Below are 17,217 nucleotides of genomic sequence, written 5' to 3'. Positions count from 1 at the left end.
ATCCTTTTTTGCATGACATTATCCTTTAGCATGCTCGGGCTTTGGTGTATATGTAGTAGGACAGAAGTAAAATAAACTGTAGTATTTCCCTCAGGTATGACATTTCAACTGAGGTGAAAGGACTTACAGGCTTTATGGAAATGAATTAAGGAAAAAGATGTAAATAGAGTTAGTACTCAAGTTTAAGAGAGTCCTTCTAGAATGCTATCAGTAAGTGATACCAGAAGCAAGGCAAAACAACAGCAGTGGGAGTTTTTAAGTTACATACCTTACTTCTTTCATGACCGGTGAATGCCGAAAGAATTTCAAACCAAATTAATCCCAATGCATAAATATCTACTTCCTTTCCATATTTGGCCCCAGTCTAGAAAGATTAGAACAGAACAATAAAAGTATTAAATCCAGCTGGAGAATAGCACTTCCTAAAACAAAATTTGAAGTCAGCAGAAATTTCTACTCCAAGGCTACAGGACTGGCCCTACTCAATATCCTTCTTAGTTGTTAACCCTTTCTACCTCAGACCTGTTAAATAGTGACTGTTATGTCACACTGAACACCCTGAAATTAAGACTTCTACAGACCTATAGAGATAAAGCATACCAATATTGCCCTGTGACAAATAATGAAACAAACAGAGAAGCTCAAATGATGCAATTAACAGGGGCCCTAAATTCAAATTTAAATATATGTCTGGCAGCCTGGTTTTACAATAGTATTCCTTACAGAATGCAGTGTCAGACTGTATGTTCACACAGAACAAAAATCTTTACCACACTTATAGTAAAGCCTTCTCTAGAGTACAGTTATTCTTTCATACAGTCATACCAGGGAACTTTAGACAACTTGCTTTAATACTGAGATTAGGATTGAGAACATCCAATGCTGAGTTTATAATGCACATCTAATTACAGAGACACTAATACAGCAGGATAATTACCTGTTCTGGTGCCATATACGATTTTGTTCCTCTGTTCTCAGTCAGAGTCTCGAATGCCACAGAAGTCACAAGACCAAAGTCACCTATTTTTATTTTATTATTATGTGATATGAATATATTCTGAGGCTATTTTCATATATATAAAGAAAAAGAAGAAAAAAAAAAAATCACCAAATGACCAAGGCTTATCACCAAGCATAATCAGCCACAGAAGTGTTTCCCATAAAATTTGATGATAGTTCAGAAAGTAGCATTAAGAAACTGATGGTGTGGAAAAAGGAAAAAATTAAATCAAATTTTAAAAACACAAACTAAGTTTCAAGTAGTACATTCTGCAGTAACTGCATCTTTTTTCCACTAGCTCAGTCATAGCTGTGTCATGCTTTAACTGCTCTTCAAATACACTGTGCATACAACAGTCTATGTCCTTTTCACTCTTCAATCCTAGACAGAACTTGATACACTTAGGCAAAGCATTTAGTTTTACATGGAATTCCACTCAAGTCAGAGTTTCTCCCAGGCACAGAAGGATCATGTGTACTAAATGAAATGCAGAGTTAAGGCTTACTAGAGGTATCTCAAGAGTATCATATTTACATTTCCATTAAACTTCCCCTTTTTAAATTTGACAGTGTCATGGCTTAAGGCCAGTTGGCAACTAAGCAGCACACAGTGGAATGGGAGGAAGAATCAAAAGTAAACTTGTAAGCTGTGTTAAAAACAGTTTAGTAATTGAAGCAAAAGAAAACTTTAATATTAATGTTAAATAATAATGGTAATAAAGGCATTTAAAAAACCAAAACAAGGGGAAACAAGTTATGCACAGTACAGTTGCTCACCACCGACTGACTGATGCCAGATCCCCTTCCTGAGCCCAGATCAGCCCCTCTTCCATGTAAAAAAAATAGTCTTTGACTTAAAATAAACACTACCTAGTAGCAACCAAAACATCAGTGTGTTATCAGCATTACTATAATACTGAACCCAAAACACAGCACTGTACCACCTACTGAAATTAACTGTATCCTAGGCAAAACCAGAACATGAAATCAAACAACTAAAAAGAGAGCTATATGTGCTTCAATGAAGTTTCCCAAAGAAGATAAAGAAACTACACTTCTGAATGTTTTTAAAACAAAACCAAATAGCCTCATGCTGTCTTTTACTTAAAGAAGCTGCAGTGGACCATAAGGCCAGGAGATACTTAATAGTCAAAAGACGAGATCTTCATGTAAAGAATGTTCTGTGTAGTTGTTCTGTTCAAGTCTGACCGTGACCACCCATATTTAATATAGTACCTCTACCTAGCTACACTATTTAATGACTTTGTTCCTACCAGGTACAAATTACTTTAATCTCAGCTTGAACCTATCCTGCAACTTTGATTCTGGGCTATGGAGATCTCAGAGGGCCAAGCAAATAAGCTGACAGCAGATCAAAGAGGAGAGGAAAGCTCCTCAATTCAAATACAGGCAGAAGAGTTAGCAGTATAACTTGGTTCTGTTCAGGAGAGGGCTAATTTGGACAGTAGTCAGTGGGGAATACATTGGCTAGGACAAGGAGGTTATTCTATACCACCTCATGTCATTTTCTGGGAATGGGGGAAGGATTCCCTTCCAGGTCATGGGAGCATGGCATGATCAGGCAGGGCTCCACAGTGAACTTTTTGCATGTCAATCACCCTCTGTTTTCAGACTTCTGGTTTTAATGTTGATACTGGTTTTGTCTGTGTTTATTTTCTTATCTCATTGCTGTTTCTAGTAAATTGTTCTTATCTCAACCTGTGCTCTTTACCTTTTGTGCCTCCAGTTCTCCTCTCCAAGCCTGCCACAAGGGCAAGTGAACACGTAGCATGTGGATTCAGTAGGAGCATTAAATTGGAGAATACCACTCCTGATCGACCACAGCCTCATTCCTACCTCAGCTTGTAGAGCTTGAGACTCCTAATCTCAGGGTTAAGGGTTTGAGCCCCATCTTGAGCATCAAATATGGCTGGGGTGTGCAGGGGATCAAATGAGGTACTTGTGGGTACAGTGGAGCTGCCTGCTGTCAAGGGACTTCAGTCCCAGCTGTGAAGGTCTCTGGTGGTGGGAATTTGACTGCCAGAGTGGCTCCTGAGTGGTCAGGCAGGTAAATTAGCTTAACCCCAGGAATGCCACCACACTAATGATTTTTTTCACTAAGGGAGTGATTTAAAACTCTGTAAGCAACATTATAGCCTCCATCCTGAAGCCATGAAGGTTTTGTCCCTTAGAATCTTTATATTGAAATGAAATCTTCTTATGACTGTGCACATCTAGAAACTGAAAGTCTATCCAAAACTGTAGCATTCAAACATTTGTATGCACACACAAGACAAAAATAACTAGAGGATGTTGTTATCAAACACAGCATGTATTAGGATAGATAAACTACCCCTTCACAATATGGCAAGTGCCATTTCTAGACTCAACTTTTCTTTTTCCATTAGGCAGACTTGTGACCCAGTAACACACTGAAAATGCCTGTTAGCTGATGACTACTGATTCTTTGAACTATTGTATTCTGAGAACTTCCAAGTTCACCTGATTTTAGGATGAGGTTCAGCCAGCTGCTGAAAGAGAATCAATCACTAGCAATATCCAAAGAAGCACATTAGGGTACATAACAGAGTAAGCAAAGACTATAAACAATTTAACATTCTCTGAAATTCCAGTAAGTATACTATCTTTAACTTTTTGGTTTTTTTTTCTTTATGTACCTATCCTACATACCTTGAGGTCTCGATGAATTAACTCTTCAGAATGAATATATTCCACTCCTTTCACTATTTGTAAAAATTTGTTTTGTGCCATTTCACGATACTTTCGGTCTTTGCTAGTTTTTACAATCCAGTTTTCCAATGTCCCTTTTTCACAGAATTCCATTTGGATGAAAAGACAGTGAATTTCTTCGTCTGAATTACAGCTTCAAAAGAAAATTACATACCATATTGAAATTGGCAAGATACAATTCCTCCCAAGTCATCTTCAAAAGCCCTTTTTGCTAATAATTATTTTTGGAAGTACCCAAAACAAAGTCTGCAAGTCCCTTAATTTTAAGAAAGATCCTACAGCAATTTGTATTAAATATAAAGGACTGCAACCCAAAGAATCTCTGCTCAGTTGCTACATATTCCTGGAATATTACTGAAGTTTTGCTTGCTTTCTAGTTTCACACTGCTAGTTTTCTGAAAGCCCAAGTTCCATTTCCCTCATACCTAGAAGTATGTCCTATCCAGGAAGAAATACTACTGTCCTTGGCTCCATCTGGCCTTGTAGGAACAGGTAGAAGACCCTGACACACTTCTGCTCAAGAGATCAGCTTTCCTATCCTGCCCAGAATGGTCATGTTCTTTCCAACTGTCCTGTCAAGAAGGTAATGCGGTGACATTGGTCTGCTAGTCACAGGAAGCCATCTGAGGACTGGAAATCTAGATGAAATACATTCACCCATCTGGCAGCCTCACACATTCCAGAGAAACCCATAAGACAGGCTGAGCCTGGAGATGGTGAGGGGAAGGAAAATACAAAGAGAAGCATGCACTGTTTTTCCCTATGTACACTGTGTGATGAGTGCCCTTGAATAAAGCTGCTTGAAGCACTGAAAGAACAAGCATTAAATGGCTCAGGACTCTGTAGTCTTGAGGTCAGGGCAGGCCAGAATTCCAGTCTGGATTCTTGGCTTTGAGGACCTTTTTTCTTTTACCCAAAAACTGTTTAATGTAAAATATATACATGATATTGAGGCTCCAACATATTAATGGTTCTGTTTTGACATACTTTTTTTCTCCCATTTTACTGCTCACTTAATGAGTACAATAATGGAGAGGTATCATGTCAACCATAATTTTGAATCCATTAATATTTTATGGCTCTAAGTAAGTATGGCAGCCAATGTGAAGAGTATGAATTAACAGCTAGTAAAAAAAACTTACCACAAAAGCTTGGAAAAGTTAATAGTTTAAATTACAAGTAAAACTCTCACCACTGGTTTACCAGAAGTCTCAGTGTCAAAAAGCTAGCTCTAAATTAAAGAGCATTTCATTATGTATTTCATTATGTATTCCTTTTCTAAGCAATCAAAACTGTTTCAGGCATCATGGTTAAAATACTAACTTAGGGAAATAATTAAATCTATGATAGCTACTGGCTGACCAGTACTTATTATAAAAAGGAAACTTCTGATCAGGAATTTGGTAGCCAACTGTCAGACAATTTTCTCTGTTAATTCTTGCCCCAAATTTTGAGTTCTGCATTCTTACTCTCCTCTATAAATTTATTAAGTTCCATATATTGAGAGAGGCATGAAATATAAAATTATATAATGTACCTTATTAATCAAGGAAAAGAAGATGTAAATATACCTGATGCAGGACCTGCTGCTGGAAATACTGTGCCTTTTGTCCTAGCAGTATGATTGCACGTGTGTGCATTTATATTTGTAAAATAATTGATAACCAGTTATCAATAGCATGAATAGCAAGTTCACTACAGCTGTGAAAAAAGTTTGTGAATGCAAACTATTATTTTGTAGTTACCTTGAGTCTGGGTACTTGATATGGTCCATCCCTGTCCAGCTGCAATGATAGCGCACTATGTTCTCATGTGAAAGTCTTGCCAGTCCTTCTGCTTCCCGCTCAACTTTCCTATCAGGTGGGGGGAAAGAATTAAAAAAAAAAAGGCATTTTCCTATTACAATGTAATACAAAGTTAAATAAAAGTTAGGCTATCAAGTGGTAGGATACAGATAGTTTTACAATTATTTAGAAACAAAGCATAATATTCTCCTTCATATAAGTTCAAAGGTCAAAACTGAAGTTACAAATTTGATGGGCTTTGTTTCATCTGCTCAGTTATTCAAAGTGCAAAAAATGTTTTAACCTCATTAGGAATTAAATCCCCACTCAAAAAAAGCTGAAAAAGCAAGTAGCTGCAAACCTGCCAGCAAAGCAGCAGTCATTACTTGAAGAATCAGTAGAAGGTTTTCAGTATAGTTCTCAGGATAGCAATACCAATGAAAAGAACATGTATTTGCAAACCACACAAGAATCCAAAGGGAAATGTACGTATTACACAATTTAAGGGACAAGTACCTCCAACAATTTAAAACCTTTTCAATAGATAACCTAAAAGAAATTAATTTTTTTAACTACTGCTTAAATACTCCACTAGGTAACAGAAAATGACTTTCTAAAAAAAATTAAGATCATCTTTCTCTGTTGAGATTTATAAAAGATAAGCAACACAGTATGAGAGTAATGACTACATGGGTCAGATATAAAGTATTTTCCCATTACAAAATTTATTACTTGGATTTTCTTCTATTTTCCATCATTACAGTTATTTTGCATTACTGATATGGAAATTTTCCATGTAGCCTGTCAAAAGTAACAGGGCTGCTTTCAATGTTTTAATAATCATCAGGTTTTCTTCAAACACATTTTGCAATATTAGCAACCAGAACACTACTGTGTTCAGGGAAAAGAGAACATACCTACATTTTCACAGCTCCAGCAAAAATTAACCAAATTAACCTATTACATGCAAAAATTAACAAAGGTTCAGGACCACTTTCAGCTTCACTTGGAAATAAAGAAAACAGTTCACTAGAAAGGACAGATAATTAATAATAAAAATCACCTAAATGCTCCTAGTTTTGTTAAAGAGAGAAAAAGTATTAAAGTCTTGATTAAGGTTGTCCTAAAACACAGAACATTCAGTACATACTCCGTGAATTCAACTCGTTTGATTGCATAGGTTTTCTTATCACTCGTCGATGTTGCCTTGAAAACATTCCCAAAACCACCTGCACCAATAGGCTCTATTTTTTCAAAAAGCTTGAGAAATCTTAAAAAAAATAAAAAAGGAAAGCCACACTTAATTATACTTAATTTTCAAATAAGAATATAAATATAATCTTGACAGATGTATTACATCTACTGCAATATCATTCTACAGTAATAATTAAACCAATCTACAGGTCTAAATCCCAGCCCTGGAGATTAAAACAACAAGGGAAACTGACCCTTCCAGGCCTGTCAGGTAACTAACCTCACATCTTCATATGAATGACATTTGGTTGTGAGCTTTAAATACCATTACTTGTCAATTTCTATGCTAGATTTGAAATTTTCAGGAAAAAAAAAATCTAATATCAATTTTCTTTGAAAGTTCTTTTCACAGCAGTATTTTCCCTCCTTCTACCACAAATAAAGAAACAAATCTAGATTCATACATACAGTTATTGCCTTACAAATATTAATTATAAAAAAAAAAACCTTCTTACGTTTTATTGACAGTGTGTGGACTCCCATTCTCTTCTCCGGTATTTGCGTTGCTTACATTAGCAAAATTAGCTGCCAATTTTCTTTAACAAGGATAAAAGCAAAATTTGTAATGAGCCATTTTTCTAACACATGATGAGAAAAGAAATATACCTCCCAATAGCAGCATTTCTTTACTAGAGATAGAAAAAATCAAGTTATTTAAGGAATATATTGTTTAGAGGAGATAGCAATCTAGAAATAAACATACCTTTTGGCCTTCAGGACAGAACTTTGTGCATTTTTCTACAGGAAAACAGAAAAAAAAAGCCCAGGTGAGGGATCCTGAATATTTTCACTGCAGTCAGTTTAAAACATGTTTGATAATATGTCTAGGAATTGCTATAAATATGATCATACCTTATGTAAACAATGTCATAAGAATGAATCTTAGCTCTGTTTTTCACATATGCTATGCATAACATCATCAGTGCGAAAAACGAGCTCAGTTTGACCCTTTCCTTGGGACTACTGGCATTTGTTAAACACTATGTAAATTTGATCCACAATACAGAAGGAAATGACTAATGGTTAACACTACTGAACATTCTTAGGAAAAATGCATGTATTTTCCAATGATTAGTGGATAAAAGAACAAACTGATGTTACACTCTGACAAGAAGTATGCCCTATTCAGGGTCTAAAATGTAATTATGAGGAAGACCATTTTCATACTGTACCTGAAAAGGTGAAGGCTTTTCACATATGGCCATGTCTTTCATTTTTTCTGCCAACTTTGCAGATGAGTCAGTAAAGCAAATGGTGTTTTTACTGAAAAATAATGGACTATTTTTAGGCGAAAGTAACACAATAATAAAGAAAATTATTGTCACAAGAAAAGAAGTACCAAAAAAATCACAGTTTTTAAAGCAAAACCTGAAAAGGCATTAACAATCATGACTGATTTAAACTACAAAACGTCCTGCTTAAAAGCTATTAAAATAACACTTTGTATTATTCTCCTTTATTTCTATTATAAAATGAGTCTATGATATCTAGAAGATAGAAGAATGTAAAAGTGGTAGTGCCACTACAGGTAAACTGCTGGTTTTTAAATCACATCTCAAACTTAATGTATGTTCAGTTTCTTCTGCTAAACAATTTTTCCCTTCGGTGGAAATGAAGATTCATGTAGAATGAAAAAAGGGGGGCGAAAAAAAGAAAAATGGAAGAGAAGAAAGCAGAATATGGAGCACAGGAGAGTACTGAAATTGAATATACTGAGTTCACAAGAGTGTCTCAATAGGAAAATGAGTGTTAAAATGGCATGAAATAGTGCTATTGAATGAGGTAGGGCAATCCATTTACATCACAGAAAAAAATGCTTCTGAAAGAACTACCTATGGTAAAATGTGAACAAATCAGAAAGCTCTAAACTTACTATAAGCTATCCCATACAGACCCACATAAACCTGCACGAGCAGAACAAACTTTGCTCTGAAGTCTAAGGAACAGAAGTTAAAATTAGATTGCTTTATACTGCAATAAAACAATATAATTATATATTTTATTCAGAATTAGAGCACATTACCCTCTAAGATTAATAAATATATTGTTATCACATTAGCAGTGAACCCAACTTACTCTGAGTCAGACTCAGGTGGCACTTGAAAGGAATTGCTGTTATTAGATCTTTCGGTTTCCATCTGGAAAAAAAAAAAAAAGCCAAGAATGTTTAACAAAATCACATAAACAAATCTCTAGAGCAAAAGATGCCATCCAGAGATGGCAGAGGGAAGACTACAGGGTCCTAAGAGCAAGTTGGTAACTGCACTAAACATTCAAAGCCCTGCAAAAGAAAGGCATCTGCCCAATCTCCATTCAGAGAAAGGAAAAATACAGGGCCCTGTCACTGTGAGCATACTATACAGACACATTTACAAAAGTAGAGTCTGGATTCTACTCAAAACCAGGATAAGAGTAAGAGTTATGAAAAGCAAATATCTTTGTTTTTTGCTGCATGTGCAACTGCTGTGTGGAAAATGAGATACATGTAGGCTTTGAGATATGTAATCAGCAAAACTGAAAATCTGAGTCAGTACAAATTGACATTCAATGTCCTCAGCATGAAAATACTGCAAAACTCATAACTAAATCAGGGTTGAAATAAAAAAAACCCAAACTTATCCCAAATACTTAGTAGAGGTTCTTCCCCTTCCTCCACCTATGTCATAAGAGCATTAAAGTAACATTAAAAGCAACAACTACAACGGATATAGACCACCACCTCACAAAAAGTAAACAAATTTTTTTTCTTTTTTTTTTTGTTTTTTGTTTCCTGGTATTCTATCACAGTATCATGGACACAAAAACATAGGGTTTATGTTAAAATGAGAACAAACAAATAAACCCCCTTTTTAAATACAGGAGTACTGAACCTTTACTAGTTTTTGCCAGATTACATTTTGTTTGTTACACAGACACCACTGAGGATTAATAAAAATTCAAACCAAAACAACCCAACCTAAATTTAGACTATATGTTATACAAGTTCTGTGTGAGGTAATAAATTTCAGATTTCAATGAAAATAAAAAGATCCACGGGTTTGCAACAAAGGAAGATATTAAGAAAGGCTCCCAGATCCATAATAGGATGTTAATTAATTACATGGTTGACTTAAAAGCAACTCTAAAAGCATTGAAAATTCACAGTAACAGCCAAATAATTTTAAAAGTACTTAAAAGTAAAAAAGGCTTCTTTCCTCTCCTATACTGCCATTATTTTCTTTAAACTACCCTCCATTTAGTTAGTTCATACATTCTGTACATTTCAGAAGTGGGTTTGGATCACTATTGGACTTCTGCTAGTTTTTTGCACGTGTGGAAATAACGGCTGCCAACATGAATACAACAGCTCTGCTCTCCAGAGGATGGTGTCAGCAATTGTTTCATAGGACTCTGCCTTGGAACACTACAGAAGGCAAGTCCTCTTGATTCTGACTCCTGCTTTTGCCTCTCACATTACACAACAGATTTTTGATCCAACAGAAGACAGTAAAAGAAGTATGTTCATAGTCTGCCAGCTCAACAACACTTCTCACAGAAGACAACTGGTATACGAGTTGGAATTTTAGAATTTTTAAAACATGTGCATCCTTGAATGACAATACATCAGACCTATTCTGAAACAGACAGAGATATCGACTGTTAGCAGTTTGGGTTTTTTAATCCAGAATACAGAAGCCCAACACAAATTCTACTAACAGTAGCCCAACCAACATACTAAAATATGGATTCTTTCCTTCTTCAATAGAATCCATGGAATATGCTTTTAAATACAATAAAGAAATTGGTTCAAAGATTTAAACTTCTGTGATAAGGCTAAATATAGCACATACTGTCAGAGAGCTTTCCTTATTTACCTTCTCATATGCTTCCTTTGCAGCAGCTTGTTTTGCAACAGCTAGGGAAGGTCCAGTGCCCCTTCCATACAAATGGCCACTAATTGTACAGCTAATAGAATACCTGTAAAATACAACAGGGAATCAAGTCTTATATCCCATTTAACAAGTTTCAATTTAATGATTTTTAAACAAATCACGCAACATTATAGAATAGAAATCTGAAGTATACATCTTCAGGACAGTGTTTTCAATATACATTTAATCTAATTAATAATGGTAGGTAAGTAATTTGTTGTGCCTTAAAGATAACTCAGTGGAGAGCAGCACTGCAGAAGGGCACATGTGTATCCTGATAACTGCCAAGTTGAACCTGAGTCAGCAGTGCCCTGGCAGCCAGGGGGGCCAACCCTGTCCTGGGATTCATCAGGCACAGCATCACCAGCCAGGCAAGGGAGGGCATTGTGCTGCTCTGCTCTGGGGTGGCCTCATCTCAAGTTCTGTGTGCAGTTTTGGGTGCCATAATATAAAAATGACATTAAGCTATTGGGGAGTGTTCAAAGGACAGTAACAAAGATGGTGAAGGGCCTTGAGGAGCAGCCATACAAGAAGCAGCTGAGGGCACTTTTTCTGTTCAGCCAGGAGGAGACTGAGGGGAGACCTCAGTTCCAGCTTCCTCATGAGGGGAACAGGAAGGGCAGGCACTGATCTCTTCTCTGTGGTAACCAGTGACAGGACTCCAAGAGAGCATGAAACTGAATCAGGATAAGTTTAGGTCAGATATCGGGAAAAGATTCTTCACCCAGAGTGTGCTTGGGCACTGGAACAGACTCCCCAGGGAAGTGGTCACAGCACCAGCCTGACAGTTCAAGAAACTTTTGGATAATGCTCTCAGGCAGATGGTGTGACTCCTTCTAAAGATTCAGGCCAAGGATAACTAATGGTAGCATTAGTAAACACAAAAAGTATTAGAAGGAAGCAGGAAGGTAAATTCTATCTTACGTGGGAACGTGGGCATCTCCGGTACGAGTTTTGTTAGGATAATCAACTATGTAACCCGTCCTTTGTGAAAAAATATTTAATAGGCTGACATAATCCTTGTCTTGTGCAGGTGATGAGGTTGTTGAGGTTGTTTGAGTTGTCGTTAACTCTGCAGCTGCCGTATTTGAGGGACTCTTATGCTATAAAACAAACAAAACAGGTAACTTGAAAACTTAAGCTTAAAAATAAGAAAAACAGTGCACAAGAACTAAAACAGCTGCAAGGTTTGTCCACATTTCAAAACACTCTTAAGAAACCCCAGGTTTCCATTAACTAAGTGCTTTGTGGCAAAGGACAGACATCCCAAGCATAATTATTACATTTTGAATAAACATAAACATGGCTTTCCAAGTATTACATTTTTGCCTTTAACAACTTCTCACCATGCCTTATTCCACCACTTTTAGGAAAATACAGGGAACAAGTTGTGAAGAAGGGATGGCAGCAGGATGCTGCTGATGCTCCCATTTAGCAAGGGCTGCAAATACTCCTGTGCATGCACAAGAGGGGAAAGCAGGACTTTTCAGCTGTCTCATGATTAGTCAACATCAGTAACATATCAGCAGACATGCAGCAATTGTGTTAAAGTAATGACAGTAGCACAATAAAAACCATATAGAAATAGGTAAGGAAAGATTTCACTCAAAAGGTGCATTCAGAGTTGAAAAGAAAAATTAAGAGAGGCAAATAAAGAAAGGCAAAACACTTGGCACAAAACTAAGAAGCAAAATTCAAACCTAGACTTAATCAAGGAAGGACAGAGTATATAACTAGCTATATTGTAAAGAATATCATGAAAAGGGGAAAAAGATTAATTAGAACAAGTGAAAGTAAGCAATTTCATTAGCAGATCGACAACAGACACCCTTAGAAATGCCCTGGAAATGTTTTGAAGACATTGAATCATTGAACAGTTGTCAAGATATAAAAGGACAACTGCCTGCTATGGATACACCACGGCAGCTTAACAAAGGCAAATACATTTCCTTATCCTCCTATAACAGGAGAGGATGAAACACAGTATTAGATATCAACCCCATAGGAAAAAAATAAGGAAAACAATTCAGTGATAAAAAGTAGAAAAGTGATGAATAAGACAGAAACAAAGACAACCTGAATAATTAAAAACTGTTTCAAATTAAACATTTTATCAAAAGTCTACTTTGAGATATTCATCTTCAACATTTACTACATTACATGTGATGTACACAGCTTAGTAACCCCCAAAACTTAATCCTACTATTTACTCACCTGGTTCTCAATCATATCCCATGTTTCTTTTGCTGCTACTGCTTTTGCTTCTTTTTTACTTTTACCAGTGCCTCTACCATATTCCTCACCATTTATTTTGACAACAATTGTGAACCTGCAATGAAGGAAAGTTGTCTAAAACATTGCTACATTTTCCCCACATATATACTTTAATAACCTTATCAGATTAAACTTTGGGATCTATTATCTACAAAGCACTACAGGATAACTATGGGAAGTACTGAAGCATTAATGGGTTTTTCTTATATCAAACCAATGATTATCATAACTCTTTAGAACAAACAATTTTAAATTTTCCTCTCTAGTCACAAATGCATGCACTTTATTAGTTCCAACAGTACTTTTAACTGCTTAACTGTTTTTTAAAATCAAAATAATTTCGTTTTTAAAAGCATAAGAATGGATGAGGTCAGCATTGTAACAAGGAAGGTTGTGAAGCCCTAACACCAGGACACATCTCAGCAGTGTGACACTACAAAGACTAGCTAATTTTGGTTTCATGAAACCAGATATGACATTAAACTCACCTTTAATACTCTGTGATGTACATTGCTTAATAAGAGCAAACCACATCTGGTGCTTGTGAGACACGAATTTAAAGGCAGTCATAAATAAAAGCCCCACCAAAGCAAACAAACAAAAATTACCAACAAACAAACACAAGCCCCAGTCCAGCCTTTCTGAGCTGAATTGCTGATCCCTTCCCTCTCTGTTTCTCCATTCCACAACTGTGCATGTCCTGCTTCTCATAGGGCAACTCCATGAGTCAGAACTGGAATCCGATGCAGTTCAGGAGTGCCAGGACTGGATCTGGCTGGGATAGGGTTAACTTTCTTCAGGGCAGCCAGAATGGTGCTGTGTTGTGGCTTTGGAACTAACACAGAGTTAATGTTTTACCTCCCACTGAGTAGTGCTTGCACAACACCCAAGTTGTTTTCGTTTTCCCACTCTGGCCCTCCAGGAAGCAGAGGAGGGGTAGGTGTGAAGCTGGGAAGAGCCACAAGGAAGGCAGGTGGCCAGAGGGATATTCCATGCCATATGGCATCACACTCCGCAATAAAAGCTGGGAGATGAAGAAGGAAGAGGGGATACCCATGGCTGTGGTATTTACCTTCCCAAGTACACACTGGACATGATGAAGCCCCACTTTCTTGGGAATATCTGCCAGCTGATGGGAAGGAGTAACCAACTTCCTTATTTTGCTTTGGTTGCACATCCAGCTATGCTTTGTCTATTAAACTGTCTTTATCTCAATCCACAAGTTTTTTCTCCCTTTCACCTTTCTGATTCTCTCCCTGTCCCACTGGGGGGGAAGTAAGTAGGTAGCTGGGGGTTTCACTGCCTCCTGGGGTCAACCCACCACTGTGCCCTAATAATGAATGGTTGGATTTCAGACAAATCAGTCCTTACAGAGCTGACTTGTCCTGCAGCTGCAAATCCCCTAATGTTTCTGATACTGCCTAGGCAACAGAGGAGAAATTAACAAATGGATTTCTGCCTGTGGCAGCAGCACACACTTGCACCAATTTAAAGTGACCATTAGAGCCTCAGAGCACCTCTGTGCTTCAGATTGCAGCAGAGTGTGTAAGTGCTCACAGCCACCAAGATGGATTCACACAGTCAAGTACAACATCATGAGCTCCTCTGTGGGAAAACTAGTCTCAAATAGTGTAGTGACTTTAGGAACTCACTTTTTTCATTATTCCAACCTCATTCTCCACTTCCCTTTAATGAAATGTTTGGGTGGGAAACAATGAAGATTCAGAATGAAGTGCTTGCTCTCATTGTGAAAGCAAGGCTTAACAAGCCTTAAGGGGGCAAACAGCAGAAAAAGGCACCCCCATAAGTGTGCCATATATTCTACACATAGGAAACAACAAAGAAAAAGCAAAACATGTAAGAAAGGTTCTTCTTTGGGAAGGAGTTTATCAGTCAACCCATACCTAAGTGCTGAATACTACACACATTCAGCTATGACACTGCATCAAAATACACCACTTATTTAAGCATCCTGAGGAAATCTGCCGTGAGTCTCCATGACCAAGCTGAGGACTACCTGCAGGAGCAATACATGAGTTGGTCATAAGTGCAGAGTCCTTCACCACGAACCCCAAGGGAATAAGCCATTCCCAGACTTGACAGGTTGAGTGGCCTAATTGCCCACTCTCTGCGTTCCCAGACCACGAAAGCTCAGGACTGAGCCACCCTGGTCTCCTCTAACCTTCTTACATTGTGTTCAGCACTGGCCCTGTCAGACCCAGTACTGGAAGCAGCCACAGCACCAGAACCATGATAGGATAGGAGGTATCTCTGCATCATGCCTCAGACAGCTGCAAGGTGACTGATGTGATGGGACACAGCACAGCAGAGTTAGGGAGCTAGCTCACAACCAGCAGTAGTCAATGCATCCTGAACACCAGGAAAGAGCAGCATAAGGGGACTAAAGGTTTACAGCACACAGCACTACAGCCAGACACTTTACACTGTATCCTTGGAATAGCCCAAGTTACCCGTGATTTTCCTGGTACCACTGTCACACAATGGGCTGAATTTCATTTGTGAATGTAGCAGAACACACAGAAAAACAATGAAAAACCACAACAAATGGAAAAAACAACTTAGAATGTATGTAAGTTCTGTCAGTCCCATGCTATCACTTTTGAAGAATGAAGAGGTTGCTGTGTGATCACAGCTGTGGTCTTTACTGCAGTAAGAGTTACTTTTTTGAATTACATGAGCCACATGGGTAAAAAAATAAGATAACTGTTAGCATTTGAGACCCAGATAATATCTATTAATTTATTCTGAGATGGTAGACAGATTTAACACTAAATCTTCATAGACAGTGCTATCTGACAACATGCAACACATCAAAAGAAATGTATTAATTATTAGCATAAGGCTTGTCTTCCTGCAAACTAGCAAAAAATTTTAAAAAGTCACGCAAGGAAATATTACACATCTTGAGTACCTACAGCTTTTGGCAAGGGAAAAAATACACTGTATCAGTGTTAAAAAATAAAATATATTCCATCACCTGTAATTGTCTCTAAAAGGGAAAGCAAAATTTCTTAAGCAAAAGACTGTCTTCTTGTAAGAGATGTTAAAAAATATACTGCACATTTAATAAGTTAGTATGAAATCAGTTAATACACCCAACCTTTTTGATTAGAAATCAACAATGCTGAAATTCTTGCTGTAACCCAATCCACCTTCTGAAAGGACATGCATAATATACAATACAGTTACTAGTAGCAGGTGCATTGCTGGTACTTTCTGAAAAAGAGCCATCACCCTTGAAATAAGTTTTCTCCTTACACTGTATCACATGATGTCTTCCCCATGCACCTACCATTCAATTCATTGTTTCAACCAGCCTTCCCACTACACACTTGCTTTCAGCAAATTAATATTTGTGACTGCAAGCTTTACACAGTTTGTTCATCGCAGGAAAAGCCCTCCTAGTTATTGACACGCAGAGTAAACTTACTCAGGATCATGATCAGGGCCCGTTATACCGACGGTGTCATAAACCACTGTACATTTATGTATTTGACGGTAACGGTTGATCTTCGTCATATACTCACGATCCATTTTGACAGAATCTTCAATAGAGGCTGCAAAGTAACATTCAAAATGTGTCTGTTGCTCTAAACATGGAATAAAGGCAGCTAGGTCACTGCTAAGATATAAAATAGAAAATTGGTGCCAGTAACAAAGTTCATGGGAAACTAATTCGAATTTCTAATTCAAACGATTGGTCTGCAAATGTTTTGGAAGTCACTGCTTGGAATAAGGGTTTTGAAAAGCAGAGAGGAGAATTCAGCGATTAGAGAAGATTTCTTAGCAGATTTTTTGACAGAAAAAGATGGAATCATTTACTGATTTCTGTGGGAGGAAAATAATCAGTAACGTTTCTCCAGAATTAGAATCAGCTCCTGCAGATGAGAACCCGAAGGCACTTAACATATTCCTTCGAACAGCGATGACGCCAGGCATCACGGACCAAAGATGATCCCCAGGCTGCCGTCACCGAGCGCGGCGGGCCAGGCCTCTGCAGCCGGGCTGCGGGCACCCTATCTCTCACGGACCCCTGCCCTTCCTCCCGCGCCCCCGCCCCGCCGGTACCTCCGAGCCGCTGCCGACGCTCCGGGACCCGCGGACGCTCCAGCAGCTGGCCCGGCCCGACTGGGCCCGGCGGGCTGTGCAGACCCCGCCCAGTTTCGTTTCCCGCCGCGCCGGCCCGAGTTAGAACGAAAACGAAACCGAAAGGGACGCGAGGG

At 38.0% G+C, this 17,217-nt stretch overlaps 1 protein-coding gene across 1 annotated transcript in view; it reads right to left on the bottom strand.

The window, feature by feature from the left end:
- The window catches only part of EIF2AK2 (eukaryotic translation initiation factor 2 alpha kinase 2), a 23,327-nt gene extending 6,110 nt beyond the window's left edge, over positions 1-17,217 (bottom strand). The window contains exons 1-14 of the mRNA XM_059841352.1: positions 17,063-17,217; positions 16,425-16,551; positions 12,914-13,028; positions 11,624-11,802; positions 10,643-10,745; positions 8,865-8,926; positions 7,961-8,051; positions 7,492-7,526; positions 7,244-7,324; positions 6,685-6,804; positions 5,496-5,603; positions 3,691-3,883; positions 938-1,063; positions 269-364 (exon numbers count right to left, since the gene is read on the bottom strand). Coding sequence (XP_059697335.1) covers positions 269-364; positions 938-1,063; positions 3,691-3,883; positions 5,496-5,603; positions 6,685-6,804; positions 7,244-7,324; positions 7,492-7,526; positions 7,961-8,051; positions 8,865-8,926; positions 10,643-10,745; positions 11,624-11,802; positions 12,914-13,028; positions 16,425-16,528 — 1,413 coding nt within the window. The 5' untranslated portion in view covers positions 16,529-16,551; positions 17,063-17,217. The remainder of the gene's footprint in view (positions 1-268; positions 365-937; positions 1,064-3,690; positions 3,884-5,495; positions 5,604-6,684; positions 6,805-7,243; positions 7,325-7,491; positions 7,527-7,960; positions 8,052-8,864; positions 8,927-10,642; positions 10,746-11,623; positions 11,803-12,913; positions 13,029-16,424; positions 16,552-17,062) is intronic.

Source organism: Haemorhous mexicanus, chromosome 3 (assembly GCF_027477595.1).
Source record: "Haemorhous mexicanus isolate bHaeMex1 chromosome 3, bHaeMex1.pri, whole genome shotgun sequence".
In the NCBI taxonomy this organism is placed as follows: domain Eukaryota; kingdom Metazoa; phylum Chordata; class Aves; order Passeriformes; family Fringillidae; genus Haemorhous; species Haemorhous mexicanus.
The sequence above is the reverse complement of the archived record's forward strand: the minus strand, read 5'-3'. Positions and strand labels throughout refer to the sequence as shown.